The sequence below is a fragment of the Podarcis bocagei genome (genome assembly GCF_964188305.1).
Source record: "Podarcis bocagei genome assembly, chromosome: 7".
In the NCBI taxonomy this organism is placed as follows: Eukaryota; Metazoa; Chordata; class Lepidosauria; order Squamata; family Lacertidae; genus Podarcis; species Podarcis bocagei.
Genome location: NC_138132.1, coordinates 11,395,237 through 11,416,450, shown reverse-complemented (window position 1 = coordinate 11,416,450; position 21,214 = coordinate 11,395,237). Strand labels below are relative to the sequence as shown.

Here is a 21,214-nt window from a genome sequence, read left to right as displayed (position 1 = left end):
TATGAAATTTGTCCCACTCATGTTGGTGGATATACCTATGCTCTGCCTCCATGGTTGAAAACAAAATGTCACTGCATAACCATTGCTAGAAATCTCAGGTGGGAAGTACCAGTATATTGTTGCACTTGGGTCCTGTTTGCGTGCATCAGGTTGATCCTGGTGAGAACACGTTTCTGGAATAAATGGGCCTTTGGTTTGACCCAGCAGAACTCTTCTCATGTTTTAACTGATACAGGGTGCATATTCCGAGCATACGTTTCCGAGCACAATTCAAAGTGTTGGTTTTGACCTTTAAAGCCCTAAACAGCCTCGGTCCTGTATACCTGAAGGAGCGTCTCCACCCCCATCATTCTGCCCGGACGCTGAGGTCCAGCACCGAGGGCCTTCTGGCGGTTCCCTCATTGTGAGAGGCAAAGCTACAGGGAACCAGGCAGAGGGCCTTTTCGGTACTGGCGCCCGCCCTGTGGAACGCCCTCCCATCAGATGTCACAGAGATACACTACCTGAGATTCAGAAGACATCTTAAGGCAGCCCTGTTCAGGGAAGTTTTTAATGTGTGACATTTTAGCGTATTTTTGGTCTCTGTGGAAGCTGCCCAGAGTGGCTGGGGAAACCCAGCCAGATGGGTGGGGTACAAATAAATTATTATTATTATTATTATTATTATTATTATTATTATTATTATTATTATTATTAATTCCCAATATTTCCAAAAACCAATGAGCCGAAATGAATTGGTGCAGATACACCTAGATAATAGAAATTATTGTCAAGCCCCTGTCAATATTAGCAAAAGGAATGTGACATTCTTGTCCCCGATTGCTTTGCTTTCATGGATGATTGGATGTTGTTCTTCCAAATGCACACTCTGAGTCTCTCTGCTATCATATTAGCAGATTCTGCCTGTAGGTGGTTGCTGTTCCTTTAGCTTGGCTTTCTTTGCATAGTTAGCAAACATTTTCTAATTCATCTTTGGTATCCCCACCCCCATTCCTCTACACCAGTATGCAACTTGGATCAGATTATTTCCTAAATTATGCTGAAAGCACAGACCTTCACAGCAATAACTTGGGAGGGGAGGAAAAATTGCTAAGAGGACAATTGATGCAAAATATTAGCCCAAACAAAGGAAATTGCAGGAGTTAGTCCTTACTTATTTCCATGCCAAGAAAATTGAGTACCTAGTCTCATTGCTTTTGGAACGTTAGTCGTTTTAGTACAGCGTGCTTTTCAGCTGCAAAAGATCACACACCACTGCTTTAATCCAGTGAAACTAGTGCTACTCAATTCTTAGGTTCCAGGTTCAAATCTCACTTCAGTCACAAATTCACTAGCTGGCATAAGTTACAGTTCACCTCATTCTCAGCATCCCCATGCCCATCTGTAAGATGGATCTAAGTTTAATAGCCCTCCTTCCAGGATGTCATAAGGATTACCAAAACATTCACCAGTGATGGCTTGGAAGGGGGAGTGATACAGAACATTATATCATCGGTGATTGGATAAGTTGTCAGAGATGTCTCAGAGGAGGGAATTAAATGTTAGTTTCAGATTTACCATGGTGTATGGTATTCACTCATAGAGTATTATCCCTTTTTGCTAGGTTATGAAGTTAAAATGGGAGGAATACATGTCTATAGTAGCCCTGAGCTCTTTGAAGTAAAGGCTGAGATGCTAATTTGTTCAAGTCAATTAAACATTGCTTGGTGAGTGTCCATGCTTCTTTACAGAAGCCTTCCCTACAAATGTAGAGATCATTGGTCTGGATTAGTTTGTCTTTTCTCAGACACTTAGATTTTGCTGTATTATCGTTACATATATAGATTTCTCAATTGTCTTAGCTCAGTCTTATGCATGAGCTCAGCAACGAACAAAAGAGTCATCATATGCCTGGGGTATACAGTGTCCAGAGCTGGTGACTGCATTTTATCCTCATGGTTTTGCTGATCCTTCTCTATGCCCAGGAAATTTCAGACAGAGGTAAGTAAGCTAGAACCACTCTGCTTTTCCTCTCTGGAGAAATAAGCTTGGAAAGGCATGTGTGAATAAAATCCAGTTGGGAATGCCCAGTTCACTCCTTGAAAATCCCGATTCAACCCTTTCTCCAGCCCCGCCATCTAATTTCACTTTAACAAACCAGATCAGATTTGTTGTATAATATCAGCCGTTCCCTGCAGAGGTTACATTTCCAGCTAGGCTATCCAAACCCAGAAATAGCCAGCATTAGCATGGCTAGAATAATCTAGTTTCCTTAGGCTTGATCATGTGTGAGGCTTCCTGTAGCAGTGAGACAACAATGTCACAGATTGCAGCATTTCACTGTTACAGCAGCTTGGAACAATACAATTGCACGCAGCTCAGTAATAATAAGAGTGTCCCAGAGCATGTGTAGAATATATTTATATATATGGACTTCCTAACCTACCCTTCCCTAACATTGTATTTCACATTCTTTGTTTTGCTACCTTTCCTTTCCCATCATTTGTCTTGTCTTTTGCTGATCATAGGCTCATCCTATTGCCAGTTTACCTTAATGCCATCTTTCTTTAAGAAGAAGAAGAAGAGGAGTTTGGATTTGATATCCTGCAATATCACTACCCGAAGGAGTCTCAAAGCGGCTAACATTCTCCTTTCCTTTCCTCCCCCACAACAAACACTCTGTGAGGTGAGTGGGGCTGAGAGACTTCAAAGAAGTGTGACTAGCCCAAGGTCACCCAGCAGCTGCATGTGGAGGAGCGGGGAAGCGAACCCGGTTCCCCAGATTACGAGACTACCGCTCTTAACCACTACACCACTCTGGCTCTCTTAATATTCTTCAAGGCATATCCACTCGCTTCTTGTCCTCTCCCCCCTGCCCCCATATTTCATCTTTTGGCTGTCAGACTCACTTATGACAAAATGATGAATGTACGTAAAATATAATCCAAAAAATGCATAATACAGTGGTACCTCGGGTTTCAGACTCCACTAACCCAGAAATAGTACCTCGGGTTAAGAACTTTGCTTCAGGATGAGAACAGAAATCGCACAGCGGCAACAACGGGAGGCCCCATTAGCTAAAGTGGTACCTCAGGTTAAGAACAGTTTCAGGTTAAGAACGGACCTCCAGAATGAATTAAGTTCTTAACCCGAGGTACCACTGTATTATTATTCTTTTTATAAAAAAAGAATATATTTATATGTAAAGCTGCCTTGTGTCAAGATTGGACTCAGTGATGGTCAGTGCTCAAGGGTACTTGTGGGGCAGAAGGCAGGAAGCCCAACAATAGACAGAGCCACAGACAAAAACAGGTAGAGCCAAACAATTTTAGTTTCATCATTCTCCTGCCTGTTGAGTTCTGCAAGGGCAGCATAGACTATTATTATTAATAATAATAATAATACCTTGCCCATCTGGCTGGGTTTCCCCAGGTACCCTGGGCAGCCCTAACCCTAACCCTAACCCAAAAGAAGACTAAAGACAGAATAAAACTTCAAACATTAAAAACTTCCCCAAACTGACGAGGAAGAAGCTGGCAGGCAGTTCTATTCCCATGATTGGCTGTAAGAAAGAAGGGTGAGGGCTAGCTGGAGGCAGAATGAGGTCGGTAGTGCAGTACCCCATTAGCCTTACTGGACTAGCTTCTCTACTCTCAACTGGTAGATACTTTCCAAGATGTCAGGCACATCAAGGTCTCTCCAAGCATTGCTCGCCACCTGATCCCTTTTCGCAGGTGATGCTGGGGACCTTCTGCATGCAAGCCATGATACTCTCGCTATTGTTGTTGTTGCCATTCGTCTCAAGAGAGACAGCAGCACCAAAATGACCTCCCCAGGGTGCACGTGGGCAGTGTGTATTGAGGTCCAGGACTGCCTAGACAAGACCCTGCTTCTTGCCCTCACTGATGTGGTCCAAAGGAAGGCAGAGCATTTGGCACCAGTTTGGCTGCAGGAGGTGTCAGAAGGAGGCGCACAAGGCAGCATCCAACCATCTTAGGGACTCCACTCCAATTTTGTGTAAGGTTTACTCCTTAACCTTTTCTTCTTCTGAAGATATTCCGCAAGGCAGTGGAGGTTTAGAGTGACAAGTTTTCCTTTTCTTAGATGGGCTATCTTCCCAGGTTGAAGAGTCCCACCGGCCCCTCACTTCCCTCTACAGCATGTGTAGAAACCGCCTTCCTGTCCATTGGACCCAATATTGGTCTCATCCACTCAATCCACCAGAGCCTGCCTTTGCATGCAGGTGAAGTACCTAACCAAGGTTTGAGACCCATCAGCTACTCTCTTCTGGCTTAGCCGGCCAGTCAAAGCCACTCAGAGGGTGTGGCTGCTATCGCATGTAGACAGCTTCAATGAGCAACAGATGAGAGTTGATTCTTTCACTATAAGATCACATCTACACCATGCATTTAAAATGCAGGTCTACCCCCCCCCCCCAACAAACCTAGACAGTATCTTAAAAAGCAGAGACATCACCTTGCCAACAAAGGTCTGTATAGTTAAAGCTATGGTCTTCCCAGTAGTGATGTATGGAAATGAGAGCTGGAACATAAAGAAGGCTGGTCGCCGAAGAATTGATGCTTTTGAATTATGGTGCTGGAGGAGACTCTTGAGAGACCCATGGACTGCAAGAAGATCAAACCTATCCATTCTGAAGGAAATCAGCCCTGAGTGCTCACTGGAAGGACAGATCCTGAAGCTGAGGCTCCAGTACTTTGGCTACCTCATGAGAAGAGAAGACTCCCTGGAAAAGACCCTCATGCTGGGAAAGATGGAGGGCACAAGGAGAAGGGGACGACAGAGGACAAGATGGTTGGATAGTGTTCTCGAAGCTACCAGCATGAGTTTGACCAAACTGCGGGAGGCAGTGGAAGACATGCCTGGCGTGCTCTGGTCCATGAGTTCAAGAAGAGTCGGACACGACAAAATGACTAAACAACAACACCCCCCCCAAAAAAAATCCTGAGGATTGTAGTTTGTTAAGGATGCTAAGATTTGTAACTTTATGAGGGGTAAACTAGGATTCGTTGGGAAAAAGAGCTGTGCTTTAGATGTCTGGTGTATGTGAGAGCTAAGCTACAGCCTCTCTCTTTCCCTACACCATTGAATAAACACAGAAGGCTTTAAAACATCTGGAACTCAGGTCATGGCTTCATGCATGCTTGAGATCTGCCGACAGAAGGGCTGCCTACTGCTAAAGAGGCCCCAAAGGCAATACTATTAACAGTGGTTTGATCTACACAGCACTTCTTTTGTTACCATCCTGTGAAAAGCTTCATCTGATCTCTGCAGATCAAGCTATTGTTAAAAGCACAAAGAACACAACCCATTTCTCCCTGATCAGCTGGCAACCCTAAACAAGAGATTAGGAGGTAGCTTAGGGTTCCAGTCAGAATTGCTGCGTGCATCCGGTTTTCCCGTTTGCTCACCAAATGTCCCCTAGATCAGGGATTATTGCCAAGTCTTGGGGGCTGGTGGGCACACTTGGAATTTTAAGAAAGTGCCATGGGAACCAGTCATACAAAATGGCTGCTTTGGGGATGTAACATAACAAAATGGCTGCCACAGCCAGAAGAGCAGAAAAATAGACAGTGCCTGGCTCCGCCATCTATGAGGGAAAAGGCACCTACACCAGCCACCATCATGCTCAGTCACAGACAGAAGCTCTTTGCGTAACTCTTGTTCATAACAAAGCTGGGTGTCCAATCCTGGTATCCAATTAAATGTAGACATTAAACGAGAGGCCATATTCAATGCAGGAGGGGCTGAGCCACTGTCTAAAGAGGAAATGAGGAGAAAGAGCAAGCATTCTCTTATGCAGTATGGATTTTTGAGGGGATATTTACAGAGACCTTTCACCAGTAGCATAGCACTCACGGGCACCATGTTGGCAATCCATGCCTTATGGTGACTGTTGTATGGAAGAGACAGACATATATGATGACATGTAGTGCTTGTGACAGTAGGAGGGCAAATGAGGATATTATTATAGGTCTCTTTGGGGTGGGGATCAGTTTGAATGATACCTGTGGATCCCTTCCAAACCTGTGATCCTGTATCTGTGAGGTTAGACTCTCTAAAAGGAAACCGGGCAAGCTGTTCCTTTTGTGAAGGTGATGGCCTTAGCTAGCCAGTTAAGTACCCTCATTTACATGCCCAGATAAAATGCTCTGGTGCCTTTGCAAAAAATGGACTGACTTTTTCTCACCTGACTTGGCTAGATGCCACATTGTCTTAGGATAGAGAACAAGAGGCCAATCCCTAAATAAAGATTATACAGTCTCCACTGGCCTTCATTCCAAGAAAACCACACTCTGGGTAAGCGCAGGAGCCCCTAGAGTTTCTCGCCGCTGGGAGATTAGAGTTGTGTGCAACAATATATTTGAGAGGGTTCTGGAAAGTAGGGTGTTCGAGGGAGCAGGGAATCAGTATTTTGGGCAGCCCTGTTGGCAGATGAACAAAAGAAAAAGGCAATCAGGAGTTCTGCCCCTCTAGAGACTGGCCTTGCGACTTTGTGCGAAGATCCTTATAGGATCATTGCCCTCTCTTTCCCACAGAGCACTGAAGGTTAATTAGTTAATGGCTTTGGGCCTTCTTAGAAATCCTGAGTGCCATTCTCACAACCGCCGTCGGCAGACCCTGTAACTAATACTCCTGCAAGGGTTAAGTATTCATCGGGGCGAATTCTGTTCCATGCTCTCGCATTCTGAAATCCTCCGAGCAGCATTGTCTATGTGGCTGATGACATCTCTAAAGCCTTGCAGAGAACGCCAGAATTCCCCTTCAGAGCAGAGAATGACCTTCTGCTTGGCAGAATGAGGAGTGTCGGTAAAAAATGAAGTGTGCTTTGCTAGGCAGCTTCAGTGAGCTATGCATAAATGTATCCGTTCATAAATATTTATTCTTTAATATAAAATATTCACAGCAAAAGCTTCAGTGTTTGAATTATTTCATGCATTGGCCACATTATGCTGTGTTTATGCTTTGAGGTTTTTTTTCATGGACTTGAAATCAATAGAAATACCTTGGGTTGAAGTAGCTTCGGGATAAGTATTTTCGGGTTGCACACTGCGGCAACCCGGAAGTAATGGAGCGCGTTACATCCGGGTTTTGCCGCTCATGCATGCGCAGACGGTCAAAATGACATCATGCGCATGTGCAGAAGCGGCGAATTGCGACCAACGCACACGCGGGTTGCGTTCGCGGATTGCGTTCGCTTCTGGATGCGAACGGGGCTCTGGAACGGATCCCGTTCGCATCCAGAGGTACCATCCAGAGGTAAAAGTGGGGCCTTCAAGAAAATATTGCAAGGTTGCGAACGCCTGTTCACTATGCCAGCTGTACCATTTTTTTAGGGTATAGCTGGGAAGTGTTTTATGTATGGGATTGCTTTTAACTGTTTTAACATGGGGCTGTTTTTAGTGTTGATGTTTTCATTGTGAAAGCACTTCAATGTATTTTGTAGGAAGTAATTAATAAATGAATTAATTATAATAAATAATGCGGAGGAGCATTCTGAACCAGTGTATACCCCCCCCCCTGCAACAACTTCAAGTGGTGCAGTCCTTTCTGCCACAACCACATTCTACTGCTCAAACCTCTCACACATGCAGAGAAGGCCGCTATTTCAGTGATGGCAAAATGTCCCTTCTACCAGCTTTCACGGATAGAGAACTTTCTGGGTGTTGGTGTGCGGTGCATACATACCCTGAACATATAACACCCTCCAACATTTATCTGATGAAAATAAAGGTAAAAGGACCCCTGACCATTAGGTCCAGTTGTGGTGACCGACTCTGGGGTTGCGGCACTCATCTCGCTTTATTGGCTGAGGCAGCAGGCGTACAGCTTCCGCGTCATGTGGCCAGCATGACTAAGCCGCTTCTGGCGAACCAGAGCAGCGCACGGAAATGCCGTTTACCTTCCCGCCGGCGCGGTACCTATTTATCTACTGGCACTTTGACATGCTTTCGAACTGCTAGGTTGAAAATAGGGACATCCTATATAATACTAATACTAATAATTTTATTATTTATACCCCACCCATCTGGCTGGGTTGCCGCAGCCATTGTGGGAGGCTTCCACCACATATAAAAACATAATAAAACATTAAAAAATGAAAAAAACTTCCCTAGACAGAGCTGCTTTCAGATGTCTTCTAAAGGTTGTATAGTGACCTAACCCCTTGGCTCGGGGGGTGGGTGTCTGTATAACTCCATACCCTCCAAAATTTCTCCGATGAAAACAAATAGGGATGTCCTAAGGGAAAAGGAAGACGTTCCGGGATCAAATCAGAAACCGGGGCAGCTTCTGTAAATCCGGGACTGTCCCTGGAAAATAGGGGCACTTGGAAGCTCTGCCCATTTTGTATCTTCTTCTTACAAATGTATGCATTTTTAAATGCACACTTTATTGTACCTTGTGAGCGCATCTTTGTACCCATTCCTTGTCGGGGGAACTGCACTGTGAAATTTGGAGAAGTGCAAATGGGGTGTTTTGCTAGTAAAGAGGGAAAAAGAGGAAGTGATGATAATGAAAAACAGAAGCTGTCTCACACCATGCTATCTCTCCTTCAAGCAAGCCTCAAAGGAGTTCCTGGTAAAACGAAGGCACATTTTTCATATGTTGTGGACAAGTAAAGTAGTAAAAGAATTTTGGGAAATGATTTATAATGAGTTGAAAAAAATGTTTAAAGTAACCCTTTTCCCTAAAAAACCTGAAGCTTTTCTTTTAGGAATTCTAGATACTGAAATCCTAAGGGAGCAGAAAAGACTATTTATGTATGTGACCAAGGCTGCACGGATGTTATTGGCCCAGAGATGGAAAGAAGATAAAGTCCCTACCAGAGAAGAACAGCAGATTAACTTGATGGATTATGCCAAATTGGCAAAAATGACCGGAAGAAATCAGGAAGACCATAATTTTAATAAGCAATGGGAGAAATTTATAATTTATTTTAAAAACCATTGTAAACAGTTAAAACAGTTAGTAGGACTGGAATAACACTTGTAGTTTAATGGTGAATTTGGGATATAATGGAGATGTAAAAGATTTGGATTATCGTAAAAGGTGCAGGAGGAAATGATTAACAACAGGACCCACAAAGGGGAGGAGGGAAGTCCGAGAGATCCTTTGGAATCTTGTCTTTATGTTGTATATGGATATGTGATTGTAAAACTTTGATCTGAAAACCAAAAAACATTTTCTAAACAACAACAACAGAGTTCCAGGTAAACTAGCGTTTCAGACTAGTCACCTTCCTACGCCACCTTGAAGGCTGATTCCACCACGGGTTTGCCTTCGTTATCAAACCAATAAATGCTTTCCTCCTTTTCCTCTGAGTGTCCTCCCTTTAAAGCCACTCGCATTTTAGCCCAGAACAGCTTCTGAGCCTCGGGTTCTGCAGGCCAAGAAATATAGGTCTTCTTTAGCATCACTTTCCGCATGCGGTGATAGGCAGAGAGCTCCCGCTCTGGGATGTCCTCCAGGAAAACAGGGATAAGGACATCCTTGAGTTCATCAAAGAGCCGGTAGCTGGCCAGCTGTATCTCCATGGAGCACCACTCGCTTCGCAGGTACCTCCGGCTAATCACGCAGATGGTATGCCGACTGTTGTGGATACTGTCGACTATATTGTCTATAATGTATTTCCCGGGCTGGAAGTCCCGGTGGTGGAGGCAGAGACGGAAGACGGGACCCCCTCCTTTTTCCAGACTGGGTACCAAGTGCTCCAGCACCCACCTCTCGTCGGTGGAGTTGTAGGAGACGAAGGCATCGAATTTGTAGTGGTCGTCCTTGCCGTGCCTCCAGTGATCACTGACCCATGCCCGAAGGACGTAGAAGTGGTATTTCAGGCGCCAGTAGGTGCGGTGGTAGAGGAACGGCAGCGCCATGTGCAGCAAGAGAGCCGGGAAGGTGAAAAAGAATAAGTACACGCCCACATCTTGGAAGCAGACATGGGTATCAAAGCTATAGACATAGCTATTAGGCTGCCCAGAATTGCAGGAGTAGTTGTACAGGTAAACCACCTGTACCTGGCTATTGTTCAGCCACAACTGGAACCAAATGTTATCGCAGGTGCAAGACAAGGGGCACTTGCGTAGGTCCAGGTTTCTCAGGGAGGTCAGCTTTTCCATCACGCTGCTATTGATCGTCTGAAGCTCGTTCTTCCCCATTTGCAGGACACGCAGCCTGCTGAGGTTGCCGAAGACCTCCAGGGTCAACGTGCGGAGGCCAGCGTTCTCCAGGTTCAGACTAGTCAAGTTTCTAAGGTTCTTGAATATGCCAGGTGGAAGGTTCCCCATGCCGTTACTGCTATCAGCCAGGCTTAGATACCTCAGCTGCCCTAGGTCATCAAAGACATCAGGGGCAATGGAGAGGATTTTGTTTTCTGACAGGTAGAGATAGCGCAAGGACCTCAGGCCCTGGAAGAACTTGGCAGGGATGATTTTCAAGCCATAAGGTTGCTGGCCTTGGAGCTTGAGGTCATAGAGTTTGTGCAGGTTCAAGAAGGGAGGCTGGCTGTGTTGCTTCATGCTGATGTAGTTTATCTTGTTGGCTTTTAGGTCCAGAACCTGGAGAGTGGTCTGCACGGGTTTAAAAAACCAGTGACTAATGTATTCAATATGATTGCCGTCCAGATAGAGATTAGAGAGATTCCTCAGTCCCTCAAACGATGTGTTGGTCAATCTACGGATGTTGTTCCCCCCGAGGTCTAAAATATAAAGGCTCCCAAGATTCTTGAAGACACCGGGGAAGAGGACAGAAACATGGTTGTTTCGGAGATTGAGGGTCTTGAGGCTCTTCAAGTCGTCAAAACTAGTTACGTAGAGATCTGTTAGAAGGTTGTTATCCAAGCGCAGCTCCCTGAGGTGTTGCAATCCTTTCAAGGCATTTCTGTCCAGGACGGCAATGCTGTTGATATTGAGGTGGAGCGTCTCCAGATTAGGGGCATAGCAGAATGCCTGAGCAGATACCGAAAGGATACGATTGAAGCGGAAAGAGATGGTTGTCAGCTCATTTAAGGGAGCGGTCTTAGAGCAGGACTTTAATTTGTCCAGCAAGTTGTGTTCCACAATCAAAGTCTTCAACTGGTTTTGTACCACCCAACCCATCTTCTCCCTTACACATCCCAGTGACCTGAGACGGTTCCTTGAAAGGTCCAGCAGCAGGATGGGAGGGCATGCCCCAAAGGTGCCGCTATTCACATTCCTTATGTTGTTGCTCTGAAGATGGAGAGACAAGGAATGATTGGATGCATTGAGATGCTCACACAACTTGGGCAGCTGATAGGATTGACTTAAATGCAACCCAGAGTAATTTAGGGTCCAAGGCCGCAAGTCAGAAACTTTTAAGACCCGGAAAATGTCTAGGCCATTCCCCATCAGCTCCAGGCTGCTGAGGTTTCGGAGGTGGACTGTGGCAAAAGAAGATGCATCGGAGATCCTGTTGTAAGAAAGGTCCAGTTTTTTTACATTTCTCAGGAACTCTGGTTCCTTAACGTCCACCCTATGCAGGGAATTGTTACATAGCAGGAGAGTAGACAAGGAAGTGGGCAGTCTTGGTTCAGACTCCAGGGAGGTCAGGTTATTGTTACACAGATTCAGCACCTTCAGGCTTGCCAGTCTCACTAAGCTCAGAACTACTTCTTCAAAGTTCTCCAACTTGTTGAAATGGAGCTGCAGCGCCAGGAGGTTCTGAAATGGACTAAATGTATCCTCTTGGATTTTGCTCAATTGGTTATGGTGCAAGATGAGGGAGGTGAGGTTTGGCAAACCCAGGAAGACATCTTTGGATAGATTCACAAGGCTGTTGCAGGAAAGGTTGAGGGTCTTCAAGTCTGTCAGGTTCTCGAATGCCCCGCCTTCTATCACTTCCATTTTGTTGAAGCTCAGTTGCAGGACCTTCAGCTTTGGGAGGTGTTGGAAGCTCCCGTAAGGCAAGGACCGAATGAAATTATGGGATGCATTGACCACTGTGGCATTGTTGGGAAGGTCCTTCACGGCGCTGGAGATATCTTTCAGGAAGCGCTGCATGCACTTGAAATAACCTGGATCCCACTCGGAATGGTAGCAGTTCCTGAAACCGTAAGCAGCTGCCCATTGGGTGTGAAGTAGAATGAAAGCCAGGAAAGGAAGCAGGAGACCCATTCGGCCCATCTCTGATTTGGGATGCTCAGCCTTGGGTCACCAGAAAAACCTGGAACCAAAGAACATTAACTGTGAGACTTCTTTGAACTTCTGTGAAAGACAATGTGAGAGTTTGAAAGTTAGGAGTATTACCATATTTTTCGCTCCATGACACACCAGACAATAAGAAGCGCCTGGTTTTTGGAGGAGGAAAACAAGAAAAAAAATATTTTGAATCCCAGAAGCCAGAACCGCAAGAGGGATTGCTGTGCAGTGAAAGCAGTGATGCCTCTTGCTGTTCTGGCTTCTGAAATAGCTGCATAGCCTGCATTCGCTCCATAAGACGCACACACATTTCCCCTTACTTTTTAGGAAGGAAGAAGTGTGTCTTATAGAGCAAAAAATACGGTATTTGACATCTTTTCGCAGGGCCTGCAAGACAGAGCTGTTCCACCTGGCCTTTGGTTTGGACTCATTCTAACCCTTATGTTTCCCTCCCCTTTTGGTCTTGATTCATCGGCTACTTTTAAAATGAGGCTGAATTTTAAATTGCATTTTAACCTGTATTTTAAATTGGTCTTTTTCTTTTTCCCCTATTATGTTTTTGCCGTGATTTTATTGGTGTTAGCTGCCCTGAGCCCGGCTCTGGAGGGCGGGGTATAAATAAAATTTATTATTTTTATTCTTATTCTTATTCTTATTCTTATTCCATTTATGGATGTTTTTTGACAAGGCATCCTAAGGTGATTATAATTTAATAGGCAGTGACATATATAAAAATAGAATAAGTGTTTATGACAATATTTTATACACACACACAAACAATTCAAAAGAAGAACAACCCCTACATAAAACCAATACAAATACAAGGCTGGTCCCAACTGGGATAAACATCTCAATTTAGGATGTTTGCTGAAAGAGGGAAGCTTTTAGCAAGTCCTGACAATGGACAAAGACATCTCAGGAGCTGTGCATAAAATGCACCAATCAAGCCCCAGCACCTTTTACTGCATAGGGCTGTCATCTGATTAAAGGAATCTTAGGTGATTCATTGTTGGAATTCGTTGTATGAGTTGTAGTTGATTCATTCCTTAATCTATCAATTAAATCTCCATTTGAGTAAGAACAGTACCATGGTTCAGAAGCAAGACATGCTTTCTTTCTTTTTAGATGATGTACGCATGTGTCCTGTCAAGATTTATCTAAGACGAGGAGAAGGAAAAAATGTCATGCCTCATTTCAAATACTGTAGTCCTTTTTCATTCAATTTACGTTTCTAGCATTACTGAGGATATGGGATGGGCTGAATGAAGATGGTTTAGATGAAGAATTGATTTGGTATATTTATTCTATATTTACTGTTAGGTGCCAGGATGCTTATCGCAGGAAAATGAAAATATTTAGAGGAATGAAAGAAAGATTTATGGTATAGTCAAGTTGGTAGATAGTTACTGCTGAAAAAGTAACTAAGAAATTAAGGTATTACTAAACGACAATCAAAAAATTGTCAACAATGTGGCAAAATTTTATTTAGAGTTTGGAGTTTAGAGTTTGGATTTGATATCACGCTTTATCACTACCCTAAGGAGTCTCAAAGCAGCTAACAATCTCCTTTCCCTTCCTCCCCCACAACAAACACACTGATTTTATATTCAAAATAAAAAAAATAAAATAAATCCCTGATTTTATATATTAATGATGACAATTGTGTTAAATTGCCTCTTGTGAAATATGCTACTATTTGGAATTCTTATTAACTTTTCAGCTTTGAATGAGGATATAAAACCTTGACGACAGTACCCTGATATATCTAAATAAAACAATTTTTTATTTTAAAATGTTACTAACCCACCCAACAACATTGCTTCCCCAGAAAATGAGAATGAAACAACCCAAATTTCTACATTGTGTGTGTTTAATTCTAGTTTCCATTCAAATGCCTTCGCCTCGCCTAAGGCACGGACCACCCCTGGAGCCACTGGGACACAGCCCCCCCAAAAAATTTTTTGGTGACTTTTGCTATATAAAGGTAAAGGGACCCCTGACCATTAGGTCCAGTCATGGCTGACTCTGGGGTTGCGGCGCTCATCTCGCTTTACTGGCCGAGGGAGCCGATGTACAGCTTCCAGGTCATGTGGCCAGCATGACTAAGCTGCTTCTGGCGAACCAGAGTAGCGCACAGAAACGCCATTTACCTTCCCGCCGGAGTGGTACCTATTTATCTACTTGCACCTTGATGTGCTTTCAAACTGCTAGGTTGGCAGGAGCAGGGACCGAGCAACGGGAGCTCACCCCGTCACGGGGATTCGAACCGCTGACCTTCTGAACAGGAAGCCCTAGGCTCTGTGGTTTAACCCATATACATTGGCATTTATTTGCATGGGTGGGACGACAGGTTAGTGCTCCTCGCCCCTGACTTTTTTAATGGACTTCTATTCTTTTGCTTCTGCCACCAACCACAGCTCATTCTCCAGCCCCAAGAAGGAAAGAAGGAAGGAAGAGGCGGCGTGATCGGAGAATGTCACCAGTGCAAAATTAGAGCTTTGGGGTGCTCTGCAGCTGCTAAGCTGGGAAAAGCAGAACCTTTTAAGTGAAAAGAGGCCCCTCCATTCCTCTCCCCCACACCATCCGGACCTATTAGAACTGTGTTTTTTGCCTGAGGAGGAAGTGAGAAGCAGCGAGGTCTGGTGCAGCAACAACAGTGGTGCTGTTTTTCATGAAAAAGAGGTGCCAGAACTCACTATGAATGCCTCCCTTGTTCTCTTGTAATGGCAATGGCGCCCACCTGAGAGGTGTCAGAATTGAGTTCCAGTGAGTTCCGGCTGGGGGAAAAAGCCCTGCATATTTCTCTTCTCAGCTTTATTTTAGAATAAGAAGATCTCTGATCTTTGTGCACCTTTTCAGACACCACCACTACTCTGTTGGGAACGTAGCACCATACAGTTGGAGGAAGCACAGGTGATGCATTTTTATCTTTTATTTCAACTGTGTATTAAGTTCCCCCCAAAAAAACTTTATAAGCAAGCATTGCAACAATGCTTTATAAAAACGATAGGGTAAGTCAACATGTGTTATATTGGGGGAGGGTCAGTCTGAACGGAACCCCATGTACCTTCCAGACCTGTGATCTGGGGCAGGGTGACCATGTAGAATGTATGAAAGCAAGCTAGCCAAACCAGCTCATATGTCTGGATAGTGCATTTGTCTGGCAAGTTAAGCACCACAATTAGCATAACCAAGTAAGTTGCTCTGTGACGTAAAACAAATGCCATCAGGCATGGGTAGGCAAGCTAAGGCCCAGGGGCCGGATCCGGCCCAATCACCTTCTAAATCCGGCCCACAGATGGTCCAGGAATCAGCGTGTTTTTACACGAGTAGAATGTGTCCTTTTATTTAAAGTGCATCTCTGGGTTATTTGTGGGGCCTGCCTGGTGTTTTTACATGAGTAGAATGTGTCCTTTTATTTAAAATGCATCTCTGCGTTATTTGTGGGGCATGGGAATTCGTTCATTTTTCCTTCAAAATATAGTCTGCCCCCCCCCACAAGGTCTGAGGGACAGTGGACCGGCCCCCCACTGCAAAAGTTTGCTGACCCCTGCCATAAGGGGTTGCGCTTAGGACTCGATCCCTCCCAGTTCCAGTGCTTTTTTTCTAAAAAAAATATGTTTAGGGGGTTTTCCTACTCATATTGAAATACTGCCCCTCAAGGAGGCCAAATTCACAAAATGTTTAGGGGTATGTGTACCCCTGCGTCCCCCCAGGAAAAAAGCACTGCCCAGTTCCATTACCGTATTTTTCGCCCTATAAGACGCACTTTTTCCCCTCCAAAAATGAAGGGGAAATGTGGGTGCGTCTTATGGGGCGAATGCAGACTCCTTGGCTTCAGCGATAGCAACACGAAGCCTCCGAAGCCTGCGCTCCGGAGGCTTCGCGTTGCTTCCGCTGAAGCCAGGAGAGTCTGCTGTTTGAGGCTGGCGGTGGAGGAAAGCAGCGCTTCCCCCATCGCCAGCCCCAGAGGATGGGGGGGAAGCAGGAAGGCGCGCGACGCCTTGCTGCTACTCTCCAACCCGGGTTTGAGGCTGGCGGTGGGGAAAGCAGCGCTTCCCCCATCGCCAGCCCCAGAGGATGGGGGGCAGCAGGAAGGCGCGCAACGCCTTGCTGCTACTCTCCAACCCGGGTTTGAGGCTGGCGGTGGGGAAAGCAGCGCTTCCCCCATCGCCAGCCCCAGAGGATGGGGGGCAGCAGGAAGGCGCGCGACGCCTTGCCGCTGCTCTCCAACCCTCCTTTGGGCTTTTGCGGGAGATGGGGGAATTCCCCCACCTCCTGCAAAAGCAGGCAAAAGCCGTGCACTCTTTAAAGGGGCTCCCCGGCTTTTCTAGGAGGTGGGGGAATTCCCCAACCTCCTAGAAAAGCCTGCAGGAGCCGTGCACCCTTTAAAGAGCAAGCGGCTCTTGGGGGCTTTTCCCCAAGGAGGGAGAAGGGACTGACTGGCCCTTTCAGTCCCTTCTCCCTCCTAGTCGAAAAGCCCGCAGGAGTCAAGTGGGGCTCCTGTGGGCTTTTGCGGGAGGTGGGGGAATTCCGCCACCTCCCGCAAAAGCAGGGAGAAGGTCTTGGAGTAGCGCACAGGCTGCGTGCAGCCTGTCCGCTGCTCCCAGAGCTGCGGGGGGGGAAATCATATTTTTTTCCTTGATTTCCCCCCCTGAAAACTAGGTGCGTCCTATGGGCCGGTGCGTCTTATAGGGCGAAAAATACGGTACATGAAATTGCCTTAAAACTGAATTAGGTTATTTATTGGTCCATCTAGCACGGAATCTACCCTGACCAGCAGCAACTGTACAGTGGGGAGCAGCGAATGACCCCCCCTCACATTTTCTGGGAGCTGTTGTTTGGTAAGGGTGCTGGGAGCTATTATGGCAGGGTGGTCCAATGTGCGACCCAACCCTGAGGCCTTTTTCGGCGGCCCTCAGCAACGTTTGACACACCCACCCACCTATCGCAGGCCTCATGCTGCCTTCCCAAAGCTGGGTAAGCAAGCCACTAGGCTTTGGAAAGAAGGTATGAGGCCTCTGACAAAGGGACGCGGGTGGCGCTGTGGGTTAAACCACAGAGCCTAGGACTTGCTGATCAGATGGTCGGCGGTTCGAATCCCCGCGATGGGGTGAGCTCCCATTGCTTGGTCCCTGCTCCTGCCCACCTAGCAGTTCGAAAGCACGAAGTCCAAGCAGATAAATAGGTACCGCTCTGGCGGGAAGGTAAACGGCGTTTCCGTGCGCTGCTCTGGTTCGCCAGAAGAGGCTTAGTCATGCTGGCCACATGACCCGGAAGCTGTACGCTGGCTCCCTTGGCCTATAGAGCGAGATGAGCGCTGCAACCCCAGAGTCGGTCACGACTGGACCTAATGGTCAGGGGCCCCTTTACCTTTACTTTACTATGAGGCCTCTGACAGGATTCTAGAACCTTTCCACCTCCTTTCCACGCCTCCTTCCCAAAACATGGCAACTCGCTTAGCCAGCTTTGGGAAGGCCCTAAAATCCTGCCACTATTTTGTGGCATTTTGGTTTGGTCCTAATGAAGGCATTGTCTTATTGTGGATTTTGGAGGTTTTAAAAAAATGTTCTGAAGACCTCCTGCATGCAAATCTTGTATCCTACCACAAGGGATAGGCAAATCTGTCAATTATAGTTCCTGTCGGTTTCAATTCTCCATTTCCCCCCCTTTTTTTTAAGTGCTCACAAACATTCATCAGCGAATTTCTCCTGGCACACATGTTTATATGAAATGTTGCCTAATATACACATTCTTTGCTAAGCGACTCCCCCTGATATCATGGGTTTTGACGTTAGTTTCACTAATATATGCACAATTTTTAATGCACCATTTAAAATGCACAACTTACCTTCGTGTATGCATTTTGATACATGTTAGCTGGACAGAGAACTTCATTGCAAAATTCGGAGAAGTGCAAATTTAGAAGTGCGGTTGTGCTTTGGTTCACATATTTTTTTCCAGAAAGTGCACATTAGCTAGGTTTGCCTTTAAATATAAACTGAATTGAATTTCTGTTCTATCCCTACCTGGGAGTAAGTCCCATTTAACTTTGCTGGGCTTTAAATGCATGGTGTACATTTTGAGTAGTAGTCCTTTTCATCTATTTTAAGACAATTTGTTGTGGTTACATTTTAGTATCTCAAAATAATTGTGGCAATGCAGTCACCTCCACCTTTTAAAGGGAATAGACTGCATGCACACCTAGTATACAGAGTTGGAATCAACGGGATGCAACTCATCTGCCCCTGCAGATTGACATACAGTGGTACCTTGGTTCTCAAACTTAATCCATTCCAGGGGTCACTTCAACTCCCGAAACAGTTTGAAAACCACCAAGGCACAGCTTCCGATTAGCTGCAGGAGCTTCCTGCACTCAATCAGAAGCCACAGAAGCCGTGTCGGATGTTCGGCTTCCGAAAAACGTTTGCAAACCGGAACACTCACTTCCAGGTTTGCGGCATAGGGAGCCAAGCTGTTTTAGTACCAAGGTACGGCGCTGTGGGTTAAACCACAGAGCCTAGGACTTGCCGATCAGAAGGTTGGCAGTTCAAATCCCCGTGACGGGGTGAGCTCCCGTTGCTCGGTCCCTGCTCCTGCCAATCTAGCAGTTCAAAAGCACGTCAAAGTGCAAGTAGATAAATAGGTACCGCTCCGACGGGAAGGTAAATGGTGTTTCCGTGCGCTGCTGTGGTTCACCAGAAGTCATGCTGGCCATGTATGCCGGCTCCCTCGGCCAATAAAGCGAGATGAGAGCCGCAACCCCAGAGTCGGCCACGACTGGACCTAATGGTCAGGGGTCCCTTTACCTTTACCACAGTACCTGCATGGAAAGGGCAGATAGAGAGGAACCTCCAGTCTTCCTAGACTGTCCTTTTTGTGCCGACCCTTTGATCTTCCTTCCACATTAGACCAATGCTCTTAGGGTTGCTAACCTCATTTCCCCTCCAAATGAAAACCAAATTGAATTTATCTCCCCTGACCTACTTACTCCAGAGCTACGTGGCCCCCTCCTATATGAAAGCCTATAAAGTTGATCTTGGCTGGGGTTAGATTGCAGTGCTATAGCTTAGGGCCCCATTCTCTTGGGGGCCCCCCAAAAAAGTAAAGGAAAAAAACTTGGATGTACATTTCCAAAATATAAGATAAAAAACAAATAAAATAAAAGCTACATACAGCAACAGTGTTTTGTGTTGTGTAGGCTCTTATTTGTTATGTGCAAATGACTTTAGATACCTATTAGGTCCATAAATTACCATATAACATATATTCAACACGAAAAACAGCGACAATCTGTTGTTGACAAAGGACAGCTGGACATATAAAGGACCCCATTACCTTCAGTAGCTGAGGGCCTCATCAAACCTAAATCTGGCCCGGTATATAAAGTTTATATATATATATATATATATATATATATATATATGCGCATGCTGGCTGGGGTTAGATTGCAACAGTGGCTCATTTCTCTCACTCCAACCACAGTGAGCAAAATGTGACGTAAAAATCCCATTACATACTGCCTACAATTTTTAAATTGCACGGTGGGAAATTATTCCCAGGAATATTTATAGGATCCTATAAATACACACAACACAAGCAAGACTTGGGAAGTTCCTACCTGATTCCGCCAGCGATTTAGATCTTCATGTTCTCCTTGGCACCGGTGCAGCTAGTTCTGCTTTCAGACAGTTACTGATCTAGTATGAGTTGCTCTCTTTCTTTCTAACTTGTTTGAGAGAGTTGGGTGTTGCATGATTTAAATTTAAGGGGGAAGTGAGCTGGACTGTCGTCTTTCAGTTTTGTTTCTGACAGATGGAAACATTGTGTTCTCCTTTTATGGTGACGGGTGACTGGAGGAAGGTGACAAAAGAGGGCACCTAGGCCTGGGTGAAAGAGTGGCGAAAGCTGTACTGGGATGCAGTCTCAAAAATGATAGAATGATCTCGATACGAATCCAAGGCAGGCCTTTTAACATCACAGTAATCCAAGTTTATGCACCAACTACTGGTGCTGAAGAAACTGAAATTGACCAATTCTATGAAGAATTACAAGACCTTATAGAAGTGACACCAAAGAAGGATGTTCTGCTCATTATAGGGGATTGGAATGCTAAAGTAGGGAATCAAGAGATAAAAGGAACAACTGGCAAGTTTGGCCTTGGAGTTCAAAATGAAGCAGGGCAAAGGCTAATAGAGTTCTGCCAAGAGAACAAGCTGGTCATCACAAACACGCTTTTCCAACAACACAAGAGACGACTCTACACATGGACATCCCCAGATGGGCAACATCGAAATCAGATTGATTATATTCTCTGCAGCCAAAGATGGAGAAGCTCTATACAGTCAGCAAAAACAAGACCTGGGGCTGACTGTGGCTCAGATCATCAGCTTCTTATAGCAAAATTCAAGCTTAAACTGAAGAAAGTAGGAAAAACCACTGGACAGGTAAGATACAATCTAAACCAAATCCCTTATGAATACACAGTGGAAGTGAGGAACAGGTTTAAGGATTTAGATTTGCTGGACAGAGTGCCTGAAGAACTATGGGTGGAGGCTCGCAACATTATACAGGAGGCAGCAACTAAAACCATCCCAATGAAAAAGAAATGCAAGAAAGCAAAGTGGCTGTCCAACGAGGCCTTACAAATAGCGGGGGAGAGAAGGCAAGCAAAATGCGAGGGAGATAATGAAAGATACAAGAAATTGAATGCAGATTTCCAAAGAATAGCAAGGAGAGACAAGAAGGCCTTCTTAAACGAGCAATGCAAAGAAATAGAGGAAAGCAACAGAATGGGAAGAACCAGAGATCTGTTCAAGAAAATCGGAAATATGAAAGGAACATTTCGTACAAAGATTACCATAATAAAGGACAAAAGTGGTAAAGACCTAACTGAAGCAGAAGACATCAAGAAGAGGTGGCAAGAATACACAGAGGAATTATACCAGAAAGATATGGATGTCTCGTACACCCCAGGTAGTGTGGTTGCTGACCTTGAGCCAGACATCCTGGAGAGTGAAGTCAAATGGGCCTTAGAAAGCACTGCAAATAACAAGGCCAGT

The 21,214-nt window shown here is 45.3% G+C and overlaps 1 protein-coding gene across 2 annotated transcripts; it reads right to left on the bottom strand.

Annotated features, from left to right (window-relative positions):
- Positions 1–8,716: 8,716 nt before the first annotated feature.
- On the bottom strand, positions 8,717–19,940 carry LOC308590291 (uncharacterized protein). 2 transcript variants are annotated; one of them, XM_081200204.1, is made up of 3 exons: positions 19,774–19,818; positions 13,240–13,309; positions 8,717–12,177 (listed from the first exon to the last, which is right to left on the bottom strand). In XM_081200204.1, the coding sequence occupies exon 3, from the start codon at positions 12,135–12,137 to the stop codon at positions 9,240–9,242; it is 2,898 nt and encodes a 965-aa protein (XP_081056330.1). In that variant the 5' UTR covers positions 12,138–12,177; positions 13,240–13,309; positions 19,774–19,818; the 3' UTR covers positions 8,717–9,239. The 2 variants fall into 2 exon arrangements, with proteins under 2 accessions (XP_081056330.1, XP_081056329.1); XM_081200203.1 differs by lacking the exon at positions 13,240–13,309 and having other exon boundaries at positions 19,774–19,940.
- Positions 19,941–21,214: the final 1,274 nt, after the last annotated feature.

What these genes read in the sequence shown, in the direction of transcription:
- LOC308590291 (XM_081200203.1), bottom strand. Translation starts at nt 12,137, where the DNA reads ATGGGCCGAATGGGTCTCCTGCTTCCTTTCCTGGCTTTCATTCTACTT.